We start from the raw sequence: 21,520 nt of genomic DNA, 5'->3' as shown, positions 1-21,520 counted from the left end.
TTTCTCAAACCCTCTATTCCTATACATTAATCTTTCTCCCCTCACCATAATCTGGTACGTATCCATTGCCTTTCTTCAGTATGAGATGTATCCAGGCTCCTCCCTTTCGGATCTGCTCCACGGCCTGGCTGTGTGTCATCCCAGTTGTGCTGTCTCCGTTAATCTCCACGAGCTGATCACTCACCTGCAATATGAGTCAGCAAAACCCTCAATGACTCATCATAATGTCAACAACAGAACCTAATCCCAGCATGCCTCAGCATAATCTTCACAACATGACTCAGTGCTGCTCCTTGTGCTTGTGTCACACTTTCAAACAGCCCTGACAGAATCAAGTGAAAGGTTTATTTATTGGTGTCCCAATACAATTTACTCTGTGTGTGTGTGTGTGTGTGTGTAAACTAGCCTGCATTTTCTGACTGCGTGAGGCCGGTCCACCCTCCATTAGACCGAGCACATATAGACCCATGTTATACTCGCTTCCACCTCGCAAACTAAAACCAAACCCTGTTGGCCCCCTCTCAAGATCAACACTATAATACTGGGAATCCTGGAGAGGGAGAGAGAGAGAGAGAGACATTTTTAAGCAACTTTATGTGGTGTAGGGTATAAAATAATGGAAAGTTGCAGATAACAAGCTAACTTAAAAACTTTAAAGAGCATGCTAATTCTTCTATAATTACTCTACATTACTATCACACTGTAGAAGCGTTTAAAATAAATAAGGCATTCAGAAATGGTGGCCAGTTATAGAGATGCACTTTCCCTACACATTTGAGGTTTATAATAAAAAAAAACAAAAAAAAACAACAGAACAAAATTTGTGTATGCGTGCATGTAGTCTCACCTTTTGCTTAGCCCGATGCCCTTTTCTTAACCGACTCTCAGCATCAAAGTCAGGGTACTCAGGTAGATTATTGTCTGATGAAAAAATAGATACTCATGAGTCTAGACACACACAGCTTATTAACACTTAATTACAGTCTTTACACCAGCACCCTCTTGTGGAAACTGTTGAAAATACACCACAAGATCTAGCAGAAACAACATTATTTCAGAATAATATATAAAATATAACATAACATAAAAAGTAACAAAAAATATTTAATTGAATTATTTAATAATTATTATATAAATCTGCATGAATAAACTGTTAGTTAATCAATAATATTATTATTAATAATAAGGTTTATACAGCAAGTTTCTCAAGGAACTTTACAAAACAAATACCAAAATATAAACTATACACAAAAACAAACTTGTGTGCATATACTCTGCCATTCAAATGTTTTGAAAAAAATTAATACTTTAATTCAGCATGATTGCAGTAAATTAAGTGACAAGTGAAGACTTTTACATTTCTATATCAAATAAATGCTATACGTTTTGAGCTCTCTATTAATCAAAGAATCCTGATAAAATGTATCTGCAGATGTATATGCATATTTGAATCATATTAAGCAGTTAACTGTTTTCAACCTTGATTTTCAACGATGATTTCTGAAGGATCATGCGACACTGAAGACTAGAGTAATGGCTGCTGAAAAATCCAACTTTGCCATCACAGGAATTAATTACATTTAAAAATGTAAAAATGTTAAATATGTTAAAATAAAAATGTAAAAACATCAGTTATTTTAAATCATAATACTGCACAATGTTATAGCTTTTACTGTATTTTTGATCAAATAATTTCAGCCTTGATGAGCAGAAGAGATTTCTTTCTCACCCCAAACTTTCGAACAGCAGTCTATGAACAAACATCACCATTTAAAAACATACAATATATTTTTAAACAGTGAAATTAGGAACATTATATGAGTGTGCTGTGCTTACTAGTGTGAGAGCGTGGTATAATGGTGAGTCTGAGTGTGTTGCCGGCTCTGCGCAGTATCTGTGCGAGGTCTCTGTGAGGCAGCGTGACCACTGATCTACCCTCCACGGCCTCCAGCTGATCCCCCGGCTGGATCTGACCACTGCGTGCTGCTGGGCTCCCCCGTCGCACCGTCACAAACCTGTGAGACAATAGAGACGAGGCTAAAGACAGAAAAAGAGACAGAAAGAAAGATATTCATCCTCTCTTCCATGTAAATGAAACAAAATTCTTTCCATTTTATAATGGGTCACCAAGTATTTTTTTCCCATTTGGTAAAGCATTTTGTAACGATACAAAGGGGCACATTTCTAAATGAACTGCATGAATCACTGAATCAAAAGTAGATTATACAGCTGACAGAACACTGAACAAATTCCTCACTTAAACATTCACGTTTACATAACCACGGGACATTCTGGACCACAGAAGTTCTGTGACCTTACAGCCACATTATGATTCATTTCATTGTTTAATAGATTATGTGCAAAGATACACAAATCTCAAAGCTTCAGGAGTTACATTACAGCACAACTCATAGTTCAGGCTACAGCTCTTAAAAGTAACATCTCAGTCAATCAGTTTTAAAAGTTAAAAGGTTTTATTTTTTTTATTTGTTTGTTTCTTGATTGAACTGTCTTTCAACTATGATCCCACTCAAAAATGAACATTTCGACTACTTAGAGTTTCATCTGTTCCTTAAACAAAGCCACCACAAGTTCCATAGAAAATAAATATTTAAATGACATAAGAACAAGTGACATAAGTTTGAATCATTTTGGTGAAAATGATCTCTTTAAACACCGAATATTGTGTTTTCAAAATTTGTTTTGCAACTAAACTCCATAGGAAAGAATGCTAGATTCCAACAGGGATTGGAATCCAGATCTAACTAGGACTCACAACTCTGCATGAAAAGAATAAACATTGTGTGTGCCATTGTTCATCTAAAGTGTGTATTTTGACACATTCTCCATCACACTAAAGGAAAAAAGCATCGTTCCACAGGTTTTCACATTCCACAAAGGAATTTCAAAAACAAAAATCCTCTCAGAAAGAACAAACCAGCAATAACTCACTAGAATAAACTGTTCCGCCTGCTAGTTACAAGGTGGAGCCTTCTTGACATTGAAATCCTATGCATCAGTCATGTTTATTGAACACCTGTGTTTGTTTAATTATTGCTTTCTCTTCAGTGTGTCCCAAGTTTCACTGTTGTTGTCCTCTGATGGGTCTGTACTCACCCTGTGTAGCCTATTGTTTTCAAAGAAGCTTTGAGTATGATGTGTTTTGTTCCACTCCAACCTCGTCTGTCCACATTATTCAGCCTTTCACTCCTGGCCAAACAAGAGGTTGGTTGCCAAGATTGTAATCTCAAAGACCTGCGTACAATTACCCTGAGCACTCGCCATCATGTTACACAGAGACAGTCAATTAAAGAAAGAAGAGCGAGACATAAAACATCAGACAGCAGACTGAAATACTGCTCGGTTGCCTTAAGCATTCTGCTCCATATATGTCTTTGTTGAGAGATGTTTCTGCAAGTGATGTGCAAATGAAAGGCACACAAATACACCAAATTTAGACTGGCATGCAAGTTCTCATGAAAGAGAAAAGCAACCACCCCAAAAAAGAGAAATGCAGAAAGAGGCTAAAGGATATGATAAAGAATAGAAGAACAGGAGCATGTTTTTCCACAGACAAGGGCCGTTATTTATCAAACACGAGCAAACAAATATTCCTTAAATTATCCTATCAAATTATGATTCTACTGAATGTGACCATTTATGTAAGATTAAAACAAAATGTTTAGCTAGTGTTTCATGAATAAGGCCGAAGATTATTAAATAAATAAGTGAAAGTAACAGACAAGTATGAATACTAAATTGAGAGAATTGTGATGAACTTACGATGTACAAAAGATTGATACTACAAACAAATGCTGTTCTTATGAACTTTCTATTCAGCAAAGAGACAAAATGAAAAATGTATCATGGTTTCCACAAAAATATTAAGCAGCAAAAATATTAAACAGCAGGTTTCAACATTGATAGAAGTAAGAAGAAATGTTTCTTGAGCACCAAATGTAGGCAGCATATTAAAATGATTTCTGAAGGATTATGTGACACTGAAGACTGGAGTAATGGCTCTTGAAAATTCTGTTTTGCCACTTAGGAATATATTACATTTAAAAGTGTTTTTATTTGATTCTAAATTGTATTCAAATTTCAGAATATTAGTGTTTTTACTATATTTTTGATCAAATAAATATAGCCACAGAGTACCTGGCTACTTAGGTAGTTTTATATGTCAGCATTTCCTAATCTAATGGCTCCTCAGCTCCTGTGGCGCAGGGAGGTTTGCATCTTTAGATACAGAGACATTCCCAAACACGCTCTTAGCACTGCCACTGGGCAGTATTGGCCAGTTTGTATTGATCGTGCACTTGTGTGGGGAAACGGCCAACAGCGCAGAACATGTAAAAACAACAACATGCCTGAAACAGTTTCTGTTAGCCCTTTAAATGCTCCCATAAGCAATCCAGGTCAAAAGTGTCAGCTTAGAGCAACGTTTTATTATTTTATTCTTATTTAGTCATCAAAGTGACTTACAAATGAGGACAAAATAATAATATCCATAGTAAGTTATGTGCTTAGTGCTGTCAGCATCGAAGGCTATCTTTATGGCAAAAACTGAGTTACAATAATAAAAGAGTTACATAAACACAAAATAAAAACCAGGCAAACAATAATTAAGCAGTTAAAATGTTTGATAAAAATTCTAAAATATTTTCTGATAAAATCTTACTAAACAAGTCTCTAGTTTTGTGTTCAGTTAAACATTATCCTTCAACATTATAAAAGGGTAAGTTAAAAACAGGGTTCCCACTCTTTCATGAACACCAGATTCAAGGACTTTTTAAAGCACCATTTATTTTATAAGAAGCACCTGTCAAATTCACACCCCAGCATATGTAGTGTCATGAAAGACCTTACAGTACTTAACATTTCACTTACACTTAACATTTACATACAAAATTTCAGAGTAATAATGTTTTGAATGTGTAGGTTTCATAAATTAAGACCGTTCTGAGCTGTCGTGTTCAAAGGAATTTAATGAAATCCATTGAAGTCAATACTGGTAATATTCAAATACAATTTCTAAAATATGCATCAAACTGGTTTTTTATGTAGTTCTTGTACAATATTTAAATTTGAAAGAATTTCACAATTTTTAAATTAATAAAAAGTGGTTAAATATTGTAATAACAAGGTAAAACCTGTTAATATTAAAAATTTGCACATTCTCTCAATTGAGACATTACTCATTAATAAATAAACTCAAGTCAAAATTATTATTGTAAATCGCATTTTTTCATCTTTGACCTAGAGGAATGCAGGTGCTCAATTTTCTTTTTAAATATTTCATTAAAATTTTAAACCTTGCATATGTGGAAATCTGAAAAAAAAAAAACTTTCTATTTGCTTTTAAACTATAAACACTTTTCACTAAGCTGTTTTTCTTATTTTTCAAGTTCTACATTTTCTCCTTCGCTCCATGTCACAGTACGTTTTGGGAGTTCATTTTTAGTCCATCTCCTATTCTGAAAAGTCTGTCTTGCAGAGATTGACTAAAAATGAGCTCCTAAAAATTACTGCCAGATTCTGGAAGATAAATTCTTCAAACAGTGGTACAAGAGGATGTGGTGCTGGTCCTTCATGAGTAACTCTCAACTTATCGGACTATAAAAATAAAATAAAAAATAGTCTTTCACAACACTTCAGCATGTTATTCTCATTAAGTGAGGGCCATTTTTTAGGATTTTTTTTACCCAAGCAAAGTCTCTGAAAACCTGGCTACTTGTAATTCTGGAGACTCCAGGAAGGTTGCAGTTCTGGAAAATGGTAGCGCTGGATACTAAATGGCTCCTGATGGTTTCTCACCTAATTCATCAAATTAATTCTTAATTATTTTGCAGTTAACATGCGTCTTTTCTTCTCCACCTGTTTTTGTCTAACCCTGCTGACCCAGTGAGCATTTCGCTGACCAATGTTTTTTTGTTTTTTTTTGCGCTACCTCATCTCCACCCCAATCATTAGTGCCGTTTCGTTCTGTCTTTGACAGCACATATAGGACAATTTTTTAAATAGCGCCATAAACAAAATTGATAATTTAATTCAAGCACTTTCAAGGACCTATATTTGTTTTCAAGTACTTTCCAGGCCTTGAATCCATATGACTGAAATTCAAGTACTTTCAAGAAGCGTGAGAACCCTGTAAAAAAATGTCAATCCATTTTGTATTGTTACAATGTTGGTAACATTTGTAAAAGAACAATGTTTATTCTTTCTCCGAGATACCATTTATTTGCCAGCAAAACTGATGCGAAACAGCATTTTTTCATTTAGATGCTGCAAAAAGTGTTTGTGTCATTTTGTCAAAACTCGTCATTTCATTTATGCATCATCCTGCGGAGTGCTGCTTATAAATAAAAGGGGACATATAGGTACATATAACTCAGAGAAAGAGTAAATATTGTTCATTTACAGATATTAGAGACGTTGCAATAATACAAAGCAGCTGAAAATCGTCAAACTTACCCTTATGGGCAATATAAGGATAATATTTGTTTTGTGTGTCCAATGTTTTGTGTCCATGTACAGTTGCCGTTATCTGTAATCCTTGTGAGCATTGGCATCATCTGAAGTCTTCACAAGTGTGTTTAGATTCACTCTGGAGCTGGTGTAATCTCTAATAACTTTAGGATGGGCATCTAGTCCTGCGGTTTTAAGTGTACACAAGCTTGAAACTCTATGTACAAACTTTTTGTACTTCGACATATGTGAGTTGTTTCAGCCTCCGTCTCTGTTGAGGGAACTGTAGAACCACAAAAGTGTTCAAACTCTTGACTGTATATTAATAGGAAATTTATGATACAAACAAAGGAAACAGTGTTGCACTGACACAGCGGGCAGCAGATCTGAATAAACATGTCATGAAAGAACAAACATATGTTAGAATTGCTCTCCTAATTTACACTCTGCTGCATCTTTTGAGCAAGAGCCAAGAAACATTTCCTTACAACATGAAAGTCCCTTTTAGATCTGTACAAAGAGTCCTGAAGCTTCCTCAGATGTGAATCTGAGAACACCTGTATGATCTTATGGAACTCTTTGATAAAGATAATAGGACTGCAAAACTTACAAACTAGTGTAATCAGCACTTTAGGTCAACTACTAACAGAGTATCTGATCTGTATGCACTTTCCCCAGAGAGAAATCACCACACACGACAAGATCAAACATACAGGTGACAGAGAGAGATGAAATGTAAAACAAGCTACTCGGAAACCTTTTCTTGTACTGTATGTGTGATGTGGTGTTTAATAGTCAACATGAAATGGAAATGTACCTCATTTTTAAAATGGATTAGAGATTATAAACAGTACATTAGTACATATGTTTTCATTTTTTTAATGCTTAATTTTTTTCTCTTTTGCACCCTTAAATTTTTAAATCAAAATGCAATTATTCTGTCTTCCAGTGAAACAACGGACTTGGAGAAATGTAGATCTTTTCCATGCAATAACAATAAATGGGGACTAGAGCTTTCAAGCTTCAAAAATGGAAGGGTACCTGCTGCCGTCAGAGTAAGTGTAATTTTTGCATTCACGCACTCCGCGGATGCTCTAATTTCCCGAGTTGTGCTTTTAAGCCGGAATGTGAAAACAGCACACTCGTGTTACTACAAAGATTTGTTGGACTTGTATTATTTCCGACTTGAGTTGACGTGAATTTTCACAGTCGGGAAATTATTTTTCACGTGCGGTGATGATGCTTCTTACGTTAGTTTCGGAGAAACAAAGGACAAATATTTAAATCGATCGCTCAGGCATGGCACCGAAATCTGCGTTCTGATTCGGTTCTAGTACATAGGTACCGGTGCCATATTGGTACCGGGTTTCAGTACCCAACCCTATTCATAAACGCAAATGTATTATGCACAGTATAATCAGACGACTGACTTTGAAACAGAGAATGTTTTCTGTAAAGATAACAGGCTTGTACTAATAGTGGAATGTTTATTTGCAAAGGCTAGCACTGCTAATGCCAGAGCTTGAGCTCTTGAAGCTCCGCCCTCTTCTCCAGGAGCAACAGCTCATCTGCATTAAAGCAACATACTCCAAATCAGCGTGTTTGGACTCATACCCTAAAAGTGGCAATTTTAACAACCATTAAAAATATATCTGTGGGGTATTCTGAGCTAAAATTTCACATATACGCTCTGGGGACATCAGAGACTTGTTTTACATCTTGTGAAAAGGGGCATAATAGGTCCCCTTTAAGTATTAAGTATGAAAGTAAAGTCTATCTAGCTCAAGTGCTTTGTTTGACGAACAGACTAAATTTGATGTTACTGCAGTGATTTTCAATGAATAACTGAAATGTTGGCCTATCCTCACACAAAGCTATTTTATGACTTTGAATTTAGTGCATGAGTCACTTTTATGGGGCTTTTTGGTCATTTTAGAATTTTATTATATTGAAAAGATTCATATTGTACTTTCTCCAAAAACTCCCCTTTTGTGTTTCACAGAAGAAAGTCACTCATACGTACACATGGCTGAACTATTCATTTAAGGCAAGTCAGTTCACTTGAAAACATCCTTGGGCAGCTACAGTATTTTCTATGCAGGCAAATGTATTATGAATGTTAAAATTTCTCCCTTTTATTTTTCTACAAGTGGTCTGTCTCTGGCCATGATCACAGTAACAGACCAACAAAGTGGAAAATAAGAATATTGTTTGCTGAATAAATTGTGATCTTTTGTCTAATGAGATAAACCTGTGTGTGTAGAGCACAGGTGAGAGTGTGTTCAGTGTCATGTGAAGCGACGATAATGTTCTCCCACGTACCACATCGTTAAGTGCTGCCAATTATTACCAAACCTACATTATTCATGAGTCTGTCTATTATTCATAACACATTCATGAATTATTCATAGCGTGTAAAACATCTTTGATAATGAGCATATTGTTCTCTGGGTTATTTATAGAAGTGGACATACAGAGCCAAAACATTAAAACGGTTATTGTGTTTATAGGGGGGGTACATTTAATAAACATGGCACGGGGGGTTTATGTAATTTCATAAAAGTCTCCCTCATGATAAGCAGATAAATAAAAGGGATGAATAGAGGGGTACGGCTGTTTCTGACCCAGCTGTCTGAAAGAAAGAGAAATGCTCTTTGGGATTTGTAGTTACTGAACATCAGATTTCGGCTTCATGAAGCTATATGGTGTTTGTTACATAACTCTTATCAAACACTTCCCATAATCCTATAAATCCACACTGTTATGAATGACACAGAGAAAGACATGCATGCCTTCTAAAGCTTATAACACAGTATACTACTGAAAGAGGCATTTTGCATCAGTTTTGTACAGGAAAGCTCCACTTTCTACAGGAAAAAAACTAATTATAATATATAAATATATGAATACATTATCTATCTATCTATCTATCTATCTATCTATCTATCTATCTATCTATCTATCTATCTATCTATCTATCTATCTATCTATCTATCTATCTATCTATCTATCTGTCTAGACTTTCAATAATTCTAATACATCAGCAGTCCAACACTGACACAAACAGCTGCACATCAAAAGCACGGGTGAAACTTTAACTACTCTTTAAATGTGTGGAATAACTGGGTCGCGCTTCAGAACTTTTACACAACACCTTGTTTTTGTTCACCTCCACTATTCATGAGCCTTTGTTATTTCACGTCTGGGCAGATTTCCCCTGAACTGCGAGCCAATGAGCCGTATGAGAACCTAGTTTTTGCACACACCACAGGGTTCGGCGGGAAGAACAGAGGTTTTGCGTGTTGTGGAAGCCGAGTTCAATCGGGGGTCGAGAGTGGATGGCTGCAGCGCTCTAACAAAACTCCTCATGCAGAGTAGAGAACAGAAGGACTCATGATTATGACCTTTCGTCACATGTCAGGAAAACACACGCACGCATGTTTACCTGAACTCCTATGGGCTTCTATTGTTATTATTATTAAAGCTGAAGAGTGTTTATGTTAATATACTTTCTCCTATTCCAGTTTCTTATGCAGATGCATATACAGAAGAATCCTTTCAAAACATAGTTTTACTTGTTTGAACATTCCAACCAGCCTGACAAGAGTTCAACCAATAGCGTAGGTTTGGAGTGGGGCTATCTGATGAGCCAGCCAGTGGCAGAAAGGGGAAGTATTTGAGGAAATCAAAAACAGTATTTTTGCAATTCCATTTGAAATGACACACTTCAGCTTCAAGTAAACTTACTACAGAATAACTATAAGCAATTACTAGGTTGATTTCCCAAAATGTGTTCATTCCAACCAGTCTGACCTTTCGACCAATAATGTGAGTCAGGGGCGTGGCTATCTGATCAGCCAGCCAATGGCAAAGAGGGAGAGTATTTGAGGAAATATGTTTAAAAAGTATGTACTTTTTTTGTCAATCCATTTGAAATGACACACTTCAGCTTTAGTTAGAATTATAACAAAATATTCCCGACATTAAGCAGTTTAGAAATTAAAAACTTCTGAATCTTTGTCCAGTTTATGGAACCACTGTTTAACAAACCAAGCTCCTTAACTTCAAAACTACGATTACTCCATCATTTTCTAACATTTGTATACTAAAAACGTCCTTCAGTGATCAGAGAGTAAATGATTCAGTGAGTACATGACCAGTGAATGAATGAAAAGCAATAATAGAGCACAATTTGTGTCACATGTGCCTGAATTAAATTTGCAATGCCGGTTTCAACTTATATTATGTAAAAGTACAGCATTCTCAGTTTGAATGTCTTATGAAATTATCATTAAAAAAACAGTTAATCCATAAAGGAAAACTCTGACTCAATTTTCTCACCCTCATGTGATAAAAATATCTGCTTAACAACAAGTGACCAAGTGTGTGCACACTGTGCGCAAAAATAAATACAAAAATTATTCACACACAAGTACACATTACAGAGCTGAAACACACAGATGCAGATCACAGCATTAAAGCTAATGGTGACTGATCATCAGACCCAACCACTCCATTTACATCAGCCTGACCCTGCAGAAACAAACAATACCAACACTGCTGTAAACAACAGCAAATTATCCAGTATCTGATTCTGCAGTGAAACTTTGTTTCAGACACAGCCATGAACAAATTGAGTTCACACATTCTGTCTAAAGAGATCCACAACACGTCCAACAAAACAAAATGCATCATAAACATTCAAACATACATATACAAGGATGCTTGCATCCCTTTGGGGATAAAGATGAAAAAACCAACCATATGATTAATATGTAATCTTATCCAGTTTATTAGTCCTTGCGTGTAAATATGCGCTAAAATGAACAATGCAAAACCTCACATGACATTGAGAAAATATGCTCAACCAATGATCCAGAACTTGAGATGTCTGTTAACACGGCTAAGCTTCACGAAACAGCATCAGCTGACCCTAGAACAACTCGTTCCTCTGAAAAATGGAAACGGGCATAAGACAACGCCTTAAGGATATTGCACATAGAGAGGATACAGATAAGATACAGCCAATCTTATATTGAGCACAACTCGAATGAGCATGCAGTGTTTCTCACTTTCTCTGCCCCCCCCACGCACACACACACACACTGCACATTCCCTGCAAATGACCACATGTAGATGATCTCACACACTCGATAAGATGTTCAGGGTGAGCAGCTCATATCAGTAATAATTTAACTGAGAGACAGAAAAGACTAGAAAATATAGAGATACCATATTCATGTGTTCTGGTATGATACTCCAACAGATTTCAAAGAATACCATGGTGGACGAAAACAAGAAATATGGTACCAATGGCCAAACCATACTAAAAACTAGTAATACCATGGTGCCATGGGCTTTTTTGGATTTGTGCCATGGCAGTACCATGTAAATACTATGGTAAATTAATTGGGTTACACTTTATTTTAAGGTCTCCTTGTTACAGTGTAATTATGAATTTAAGTACAGAGTAATATTAATTAACTCATGTACTTGCTATATGGTTAGGTTTAGGATTAGGGTTTGGCTTAGGGTTACTTGCATGTAAGTATGCATAATTTATTGTTATTATAATAGTAAGTACATGGAATGTTACAAAGATACCTTAAGTCTTACCATGAATTGTAGTACCTTGGTAAATTTCTAAATACTATAGTGTTACCATATGATTTCATCACTGTACCATAGTACTACTACAGTGCTTTTTTGTAATGAATAAACCATACACAAAAATATGGTAATACCACATCCAAGGAATATCAAGGCACCATATCTAAATCTTTAAAAACAGTCCCAAAAAGTATCATGGGACTACCACAGTATTTTGAATATACCACGTACTGTAGTACCAAGGGACTTTTGACTTGTACCATAAACGTACAATGGTATTCTTGAAAATGCTCTGTAGTTCAATATAAATATTATAGAGTACACTATGCTTCAAGGTTTTTTTTTTCTGTTCATTGCTATTGAAGTCTGTAAGCAGAAATTTGGGCCCTTCTACAGTGTGGATAATTCTTCGTTCACTGGTCCAACAAATCACAGAAGAATTAAGCCTTTCATTGGCACTGCCAAAAAATATTTGGGGAAATATTTCAGGCATGTGAGAGTCCAGGTGAACCCCATCTCCAGGACGCTCTGAAGTATGAAAAGTACCGAGATGTAATCAGAAGGAGAGCACTTCAGAAGAACTATCCTGGAGAGCTCAAAGACCATGGATACAAATGCAACACACGCAAAACATCCTGTTCTCTCTCACATGAACAAATTGTTACCTGAATACACCCTATCTCAGTTCAAACAAACAAATCACAAAGCTTTAGGAAACATACGGAAACATTTAAAATCCACTAAATCACCACTAAACTTAATACAGCTGCAGATAATTCAATAATAAACAGAACCAATGTCAATAATTAAGCAGAATAAAGATATTACAAGAGTCCATTAGAGGTAAGATAGTATTTACGTTTCGCGTCCTTCACCGTTTTCAGGGCAGACTGAAGCCTATCCAGCATGCTGTCCTGATAAGAGTTTCTAAATCCAGCTTCAAATCCAGAGAATTCCTGACACTGACACTTTAATCTACATATAATATTACAAAACAGTGAGGAAACTGAGAAAAGAAGGACTGTTCAGGTGTTTTTTCCCTTAGAGCAGAGACCGAGGACGCTTGCACTGTCAGAACTGAACTGAGGAAAATAGAGAGGGGGAGAGGATGAAAAAGTGCAGAGAGAGAGAGAGAGAGAGAGAGAGAGAGAGAGAGAGAGAGAGAAAGAGAGGGAGGGAGGGAGGGAGGGAGGGAGGGATGGTAGTGAAAGCAAATAAAAGTGATTTTAAGACTGCACTGAATCCTCTCACAAAAGAAGCATCATGAGAAGGGAAGTGTATGATATTTAAAACCCTATATTGTGATGTCTAACAACACACACACACACTACTGTTAAAAAGTTTGGGCTAAAAAAATTTTCATATAGAAATTAATACTTGTATTCAGCAAGGATGCATTAAATTGATTAATTAAAGTGACAGTAAAGACATAACATTACAATGTGACAAAATATAATGTTACAAAATATTTCCGTTTCAAATAAATGCCCAAACGTTTGCCATTTTTTATTATGGGTGTACATATTTGATTCAATTCCAAATCTTTAATAAATGATATCATCCCTCATAGAAATTTGTCTGATACTACTTAGGTCTACAGCAAAATTATAAAAAAATATATCATTGCGCTGAAGGCACAAATGTTTCCACAACTCAAGTACATTGGACATTTGGATGTTACAACTGAAAATATAAAAGGCATTTAGATTAAGTAATATTATAGTATTATACTAAATTACATATTCAGTGCATTGAATTATGTCAGATGCACTGTCTAGTTACCAGAAACTTTTATGTAAACATTTGGTTCTTTGAAGTGCTGTAGCTACATAAACTTTTAGAAAATGTAACAAAGCCATAAACATCCAAAACAGACAAATGTCAATGGTTCTTTTTTTGAAAATCTCTGTTACAGAAGAAATAACAGTGAACAAGTACTGAACTACAAAACAGCTGAACAAAAGACAATGCACAAGGAAAAAAAAACTAAGAAAACAGGAAAAACTGTGCACTCAGGAAACTGTTCCATTTGTCGTTTCACAAATACAAGAACTGCTGGACACAAACCTTGACCTCATTTGGACTTTAACTAAACCTACATTTATATTTAACTTTCACCCTCAACATTTAGAGCAGTGAGGTACAAATCATACATGTACATTTATGACTAATTAAAAACAACTGTACAGAGCAAAAGCCTCAAATCAGCAAAGCCTCAAATCAAGTGATAGAAATCATAATTATTCTGCTAATTAGGGATTTTTGTGCACATGCTTATTGCATAATGGCATGACTCAGATGACCAGCATGCTTAGAGGGGTAAAATGCCCCTTTTCTAGATTTTTTTTTTTCACAATTCACCTGGCCTCCAAATATGGAGCAAAGAAGGATTATATACTCTCTCCCTTTGTGATAATTACTTTATGGAGACAGAAAGTAGGATATATTTCCAGAACCCTAGTTTTGATATAACATTGTATTAATGTATTAAATGTTCTCTTTTTGCTTCCAAATAACAGAAATAACAAAATAACTAGAGATAAAACAAAGGTCACATCCATAAATGCAGATTATGCTCAACCCAGCCTGTACTTACTTCCATTCATTACGTCCTGGGATGCGATGACAAACCCGAATCCTTCTCCTGGTCTCCGTCTCAACTCCACCTCCATCGCTCTGGAAGAGATCGCTCCCCTGGTGTCTACATGGCTTTTGGATACTGCGCCGAGATTAGAGGGAGCAGTACGGCTCCACTGAGCAGGTCCGTCCTCGACTCCTATCCAGTCCCGGGGCTCTAGGGTCAGGGTCACGGGCACTGAGTCCAGGAAGCTGGTGCTTTGGACCAGGTTGGGGAGGTCACCACAAGGTGAGGAGGGAGAGAGGGTGCTCTGGCTGGGCACAGCATCATCGGAGGAGGGCGAGGTCAGATCAGGGGTGCCCAGGGAGGGAGGAGGTCTCTTATAGGCATTTGGGGAGCCTGGGGAACAAAGAGAACCTGAGAGAGAACAGGATAGTGATGGGCGATAGAGGCAGGATGTATGGTGTTCTTTGTAATGGTATGAATATGTCATACAGATTTTTCTTCATATGATGTTTTTCTATTATATTATATTGGTTATCGGCAGTGTTGGGGGTAACGCATTACAAGTAACGCGAGTTACGTAATAATATTACTTTTTTCAAGTAACTAGTAAAGTAACGCATTACTTTTTAATTTACAACAAAATATCTGAGTTACTTTTTCAAAAAAGTAACGCCAGTTACTTTTTCCCCATTTATTGACTGACAGTGCACTGTGTGAGCATGCTGTTACTATAGATCTAAATGTAAATGTGCATTAATTCATCCCACTCGCAAAAAACAGATTTAGTATTCATCAAAATGAATTAAAACAGTGAAATGCAAACTCAGAATATGACACAAACTGCAATAATTAAATATGTTAAACAACACAAATGTATCTAATCCCATTTTATTAACCAATGTCTTTGCTGCTGACCTTTGATGATCCAGTTCAACCATACTAATAAGCAAAAATGACTTTAGATAACCTACAATTGTGCTTCATTATTTTTTATTGCCGAAGAGTGTTAAACCTTCTTATCCTGAGTTTTACTTTACAGACGTGAATTTACTTTTCCTTCACAAGATACAGGGCTTTTACATTTGTATTCATGTAATTTCTTGTATTAAAAACAATCAAGCCCTGCTCATATTTAAAAAGTAACGCAAAAGTAATGTAACGCATTACTTTCCATAAAAAGTAGCGTAACGTAATTAGTTACTTTTTTAGGGAGTAACGCAATATTGTAATGCATTACTTTTAAAAGTAACTTTCCCCAACACTGGTTATCGGACAATATTATTATTTTTTATTTAATATAATTTTTTTATTTAATGGTATCAGCCAGTATTTGATATTTAAATGCTAATTTCTCTTTTCACATTTATATTACCTTTGATATAAAGCTAAATTAAATTAAATCTTTTAAAGCATTAATTTTACACACCCTACTTGTATAACTATATGTATTAATTATATAATTTATATTGGACAGTTGTTTTTACTTCATTGTTTTCCACCATAGTGTTATAGTTAAAATATTGCACAGATTTTTTTGTTTATTTTTTTGTGTTTTTTTTTAACTATGGTTTGTATTCTTAATTGACATTGTTTAAATAGCAATGAAACATTAATAAATAATAATAACAAATGTTAAACAAATTCATCTTTCACATCTCCAAATTGAATATTCATTTTTCACACTAAATGTTTTCAGTAATTTATTTAGATTAAATAATATACAATTTTAAAGTGATCATGAAATCAAAATGGACAGTTCTTATGTTTTTTGATGGAATACTATAAACGATTTATTCATAGACAATGTGGAGGACACTCACCTCCTCTGTAAACCAGTAAGACCACCTCACCCTGTTTGGTATGTTCTTGCAGCACTCGCTGCACCTGTTCATATGAAAAAAAGATCATTTGCAAGGATTCAAATATGTAAAGTTGATGAGGGAAGTGCTTCAGAAACAGACCCGAAGAGTTCAAGAATTACCTGTGCGAAGCTGAGGCTCTGCACATCAGCGCCGTTGATTTTAATAATGGCATCCCCTGGCTGTAGGGAGTGGCATTGTCGTCTGTCCCAAACTCTCTTCACCACTGCCAGCTGCCCTCCATGACCCCCAGCCGTCACACTGAAACCCATACCCCCTCCCTCACTCCTCCCCAAGGCCACAGGTACCAGCTCACCCCCTCCCCCACAGCCTACCCCACCTGGGGCTCCGGGGGACCCTTGGCCACCCGGAAGAGGTCGCGGGGGATTGTTGGCTGGACACCCATTGAAACCACAGGGTGAGTGCTCAGTTGGGGGTGCAACAGCAACCGATGTTTGGGGCATTGGAGGTCGCTGGGTGCTGGGCGCTTCTGGCGGGGCAGTAGGACCCACCTCAGGCTGGGGCAGCAGGAGCGCAGCAGAGGAGAGATCGCTCTTGGAAGACTTAGAACTGTGATGGACATGAGAAGGAGCTGGAAGAGTGTTGTTGTTGTAGCTTCGGACAAGGGAAGCTCTAGATGGAGAGTGGAAGAAATAAATGCTTGTGCAAAAAGAACAGCATCAATAACAATAACATAATTATAATAGTATTGTAATAATAATCATTAATGAACATAGTCATGACATTATTATTATTATTATAACAATGTTTATTAATTTTATTTTGAAATAATAATATTTATTATTATTAATATTAACCATGTTCATTAATCATAATAATAATCCTTATTAATAAACATGATTATAATATCACAAACAAGTTCATTAATGATCATTATTATTAATAATCATAAACAAACATAGTTATCTATTAAATTTTATTATTATTTAATATTATTACCACCATGTTCATTAATGATAATTATTATCATTAACAACAACAATAATAATAATTATTATTATTATCATCATCATTATTGTTATTATCACGATCACAATCATGACCATAATTACGAATGAACATGGTTATTTATTAATAATAATGATAATAACTGAACTAGTCTGAAATGTCATTCTGGTTACCTGCGAGTGACAACAGAGCAGACCTCCGTATCGCTATGACTGGAGCTCATCCGCTCTGATGGAGGAGGGGCATTTGAAGAAGTCACCGCCCCCATCCCTATAGACCCTCCCACTCCATTTCCATTGGCCATTGCGTATGAAAGCTGGGGTGCTGTGTTTCCATTAGCATCCAAGGACTCTTTCTGCATGCGGGGGTAGAAGTTGTTGTGGTGAGACATGGAGCGGTTGAGGTTCACCAAGCCAGGCTGATGTCCATTGGGATGTTGGACCTGGGATTGAGCAGACCCAGGGGCTGTAGGGTTGGCACTGGTTGGGTCAGAAGGGGAGGAAAGGCTGGTTTTGGGGCAGCCATCAGGGTTGTAGAGCATTGGGTAACCTCGACGGAGAACCACGTCCACGCTGTGACCCATGGGGACGGATTTCAGCATTTCTACAACCTCTTTATGGGACAGACCCAGCACACATGAGTCATTGATGTACACTAGGATGTCCGCTAAGAGAGAGACAGAGTGACAAAGATTTGCATTTACACATGTTGGAAATCATAACCAATCAGATTCTCAAATATCAAAGTGGTCATATAATAAGGAATCAAAATGTCCTTCATTTTGTAAGTTTAAGAAATTCAGTGTACAATAAAAACCCGCTGTAACTTTCAAAAATTTCTACCAGTCAAAAAAGACAATTTACTGAAATTAATGTTTGAAAGGGGAGGATGAAGGCTGTTATAACAATGTCCCTGATCTTTGCAGTCTGACTTTTGTCTGAGTTTTGTGATCTAAGGGTCAAAGTTGGTTGAAAATGGTCATGATAAATTCTTTTTTTTTATTGATTTTTAGTTATTCTTTATTTTATCAACTAAACTAATCTAAAATAAAAAATATTTTGGAACAAAAAAAAGAGAAATCTCAAAGGATTTTTTTTAAGGTACCATGTGACCCCTTTAAGGATAAGTGAATGAGTGTGTGCGTTTGGTTTTGTTAGTACACGTGAGTGGATAGTGTTGTGTGTAAGAGACAAGCAGATTAAAACCTACAGGCCCATCTGGATTAAGAACAGATGAGCAGATTCAAATTATGAGACCCTCCAAATCACCAAATACACACACAGACACACACTAATCTAATCCAGAGAGAGAGAGAAAGAATGTCAAGGGATTTCCTGCCTAAAATAAAAGTGAGGATTGGAGGGATAGATTAAAGGATAGGGAGATCAGAAAATCAAACAGCTCATGCTCCTGTGGTAAAATCTATCTTTTATCCATCCGATCCTTTTCTCTCCCCTGGTTTTCCTGCCATCTATAAATGATCTGACTTAAATCCAGATCTATGGGGCTTTTTGTCTTCTAAGCATAAAAAGAGGATGTTAAAGTCAGCAGTACCATTACATCACATATGATTCACAATGTCCTTAAGAGCCCCCTGCACAAATCTGTGTGTGTTATTAAATTATAATATCTGTCATAAATCTATAAATATTTAAAGAACTGACCGTTGAAGTGCCATCTCCTCTACTGCAGATTTATACAGAAGCAGCAAAAAGCAGAAGCCACGTAGCAGTTTCCAAAAGAGAATACTCGTGTTGCCAAGGTAATATGAATGCGGCATGCAGGAAAATCCTCAATTCTTTTTTTCACCAAATTTATATTTAAAATTTTAATTGTTCTCATTGTGAAATTAGAATAAAAGTAGCCAGATGAAAACATTAAACATTACAGATGATACCTTTGTGAATATGTTTGTGTAATCTAACATAAAAAAAGACTGCTTCATGTCATTTTTTCCTTTTAAATAACAAAAACAACTTTACTGAAAAATAAGAATAATCATCATCATAATATTCCTGAATATGCTTGTGCAAACTGTCATATTGAGAAAAAGAGGCAGTAATTTTTAACATAAAATTACTGCTTTGTCATTTTAAATAACAAAAACAGCTTTCCTGAATAATAATAATATAATAATAATAATACAGTAGTAATTTTACATGACTAACAAATATTTATGCCTCAATTTAACCACCATTGGAACATCTTGCAAAAATTTTCGAATTTAAAAGTTTAGATTTTAGATCCTAATCACTGCTATAATTTGTTTTTAGTTTTTTGTGTGGTAGTGTTTGCAAAACAGTGCCAGCTGCACCTGTGTTATGTTTTTTTAAAAGGACACAGGGTTAAAACTCACCTGTTTTGAGTGCAGACGGGCCTCCAGGGGTGACGCTGTACACCTGCAGGAACTCTCGAGGTCTACTGCCACCCACAATATTAAAGCCAAACCCACGAGGCCCTTTCGACAGGCTGGTGTGTATGGAATAGCCCTTCAGTTCAGATGGTTGCTCTGTGAATGTAGGTACTAATTTCACACACACACAAACACACACACACACACACACACACACACACACACAAACACACACACACACACAACAAAAAGACATAAAAGTAAGTATCTATACACGGGATGCTAAGTCCACAGAGTTTTAACAATGCCTTTAAGCAAAACCGCCTACACTATAGTGTTTCAGGATGGAGTTGACTGCTAAACAACAGTGCCATCTGCTGGGATGTGGGCTGTACTGGTTATACTTTGTATAAAATGTTCAATCACACACTTTTTATATTCTGCAGTAAACAGCGCACATTGCGAGTGCACTAAATTATCAATTGCTTTTGTGACCTTTTTCTTTTATTTTGCTTCATTCAATATTTGAACAGACTGCTAAACATTACATTATTTTTACTCAAAATTGCATCTAAAAATTCAAAGTAACCACATTTACTTCCAGCATGATTACTGGACTTCAACTGCTGAATTAATCATGCAATGTGAAGAGGTCATGAGACAATAGTATACTACAATCTGAAACCTATGAAAATGTATATAATTTCACAACAGTAGGCAGTATACCATATACTGTATACTACACACTATTTGTTTTTCAAACTTCTAAAACTTTTTTCCTCATGGTTAAATTAGATTTTAGATATGTATGCACATAAATGTATTTGCATTTGTGGCTTCTTACACATATGTGCATAGTAACAGACATAATGACTTCTGAAGATCACTCAGCTCAAAAGTGATAGCAGACATGACCTTCTCAAATCTAAGAGAGCATACTTTGAGTGATAGATAACATTAAAGGAATATAGAGATGAGAGGAGAAAGTGAGTGGGGAGAGACGAGGGGATCGTGGATAAGGTTTGAAAGGCAAATGAAACAAGGGATAAGATGAAGGCATGAGAGAAAGACTAAATGGCTCCAGGAAGGTTTGCCATTAATCTTTATGTGAAGACTGCAGAGAAAGTGAGAGTATGTTTGGGGGCAAAAATTGGAGAGGAGCCAAGCTCACACACACATGCACACATATACACTCACACTCTGTCTTGCTGACAATCTCTTTGCCCTGAGTCCTTGGGTCCAGCCAGCTTGTGGACTTTGAGTTATGGCTGAAAAATTAGAGGAATGAGAGAGACTTTGTTTCATCAGCAACTTTAAGATGAAATACAACTGCAGTTCTGAGAGCAAAAAACATTAAGAGAACTTAATTTTCATAGATAAAGGAAAAGATTATGCATTTTTCCACTGATGTGCATCTTAAAGTTCGAATGTCGCCTTTATTTTACACAAAATTGCATAAAAAATCCAGATTAACCACATTAAGATTACTTAATTTTCATAGATGAAGGCAAAGATTATGTATTTTTCATTGACGTGAATTTTGAAATTCAAATGTCACCCATTTTTTTTTTTTACACAAAATTGCATCAAAAATTCAAAATAACCACATTAAGTTGACTTAATTTTCATAGATGAAGGCAAAGATTCTGCGTTTTTCATTGATGTGCATCTTAGAGT

The 21,520-nt window shown here is 36.0% G+C and overlaps 1 protein-coding gene across 1 annotated transcript in view; it reads right to left on the bottom strand.

The window, feature by feature from the left end:
* Positions 1-21,520, bottom strand: part of LOC306849705 (membrane-associated guanylate kinase, WW and PDZ domain-containing protein 3-like) — a 53,051-nt gene that overhangs the window by 8,212 nt on the left and 23,319 nt on the right. The window contains exons 7-16 of the mRNA XM_079384949.1: positions 21,041-21,111; positions 19,847-20,014; positions 17,664-18,156; positions 16,644-17,154; positions 16,483-16,546; positions 14,675-15,055; positions 1,837-2,037; positions 848-921; positions 407-550; positions 46-184 (exon numbers count right to left, since the gene is read on the bottom strand). Coding sequence (XP_079241075.1) covers positions 46-184; positions 407-550; positions 848-921; positions 1,837-2,037; positions 14,675-15,055; positions 16,483-16,546; positions 16,644-17,154; positions 17,664-18,156; positions 19,847-20,014; positions 21,041-21,111 — 2,246 coding nt within the window. The remainder of the gene's footprint in view (positions 1-45; positions 185-406; positions 551-847; positions 922-1,836; positions 2,038-14,674; positions 15,056-16,482; positions 16,547-16,643; positions 17,155-17,663; positions 18,157-19,846; positions 20,015-21,040; positions 21,112-21,520) is intronic.

This window comes from Barbus barbus (assembly GCF_936440315.1).
Source record: "Barbus barbus genome assembly, chromosome: 29".
Taxonomy (NCBI): domain Eukaryota; kingdom Metazoa; phylum Chordata; class Actinopteri; order Cypriniformes; family Cyprinidae; genus Barbus; species Barbus barbus.
This window is presented reverse-complemented; position numbering and strand designations above follow the sequence as displayed.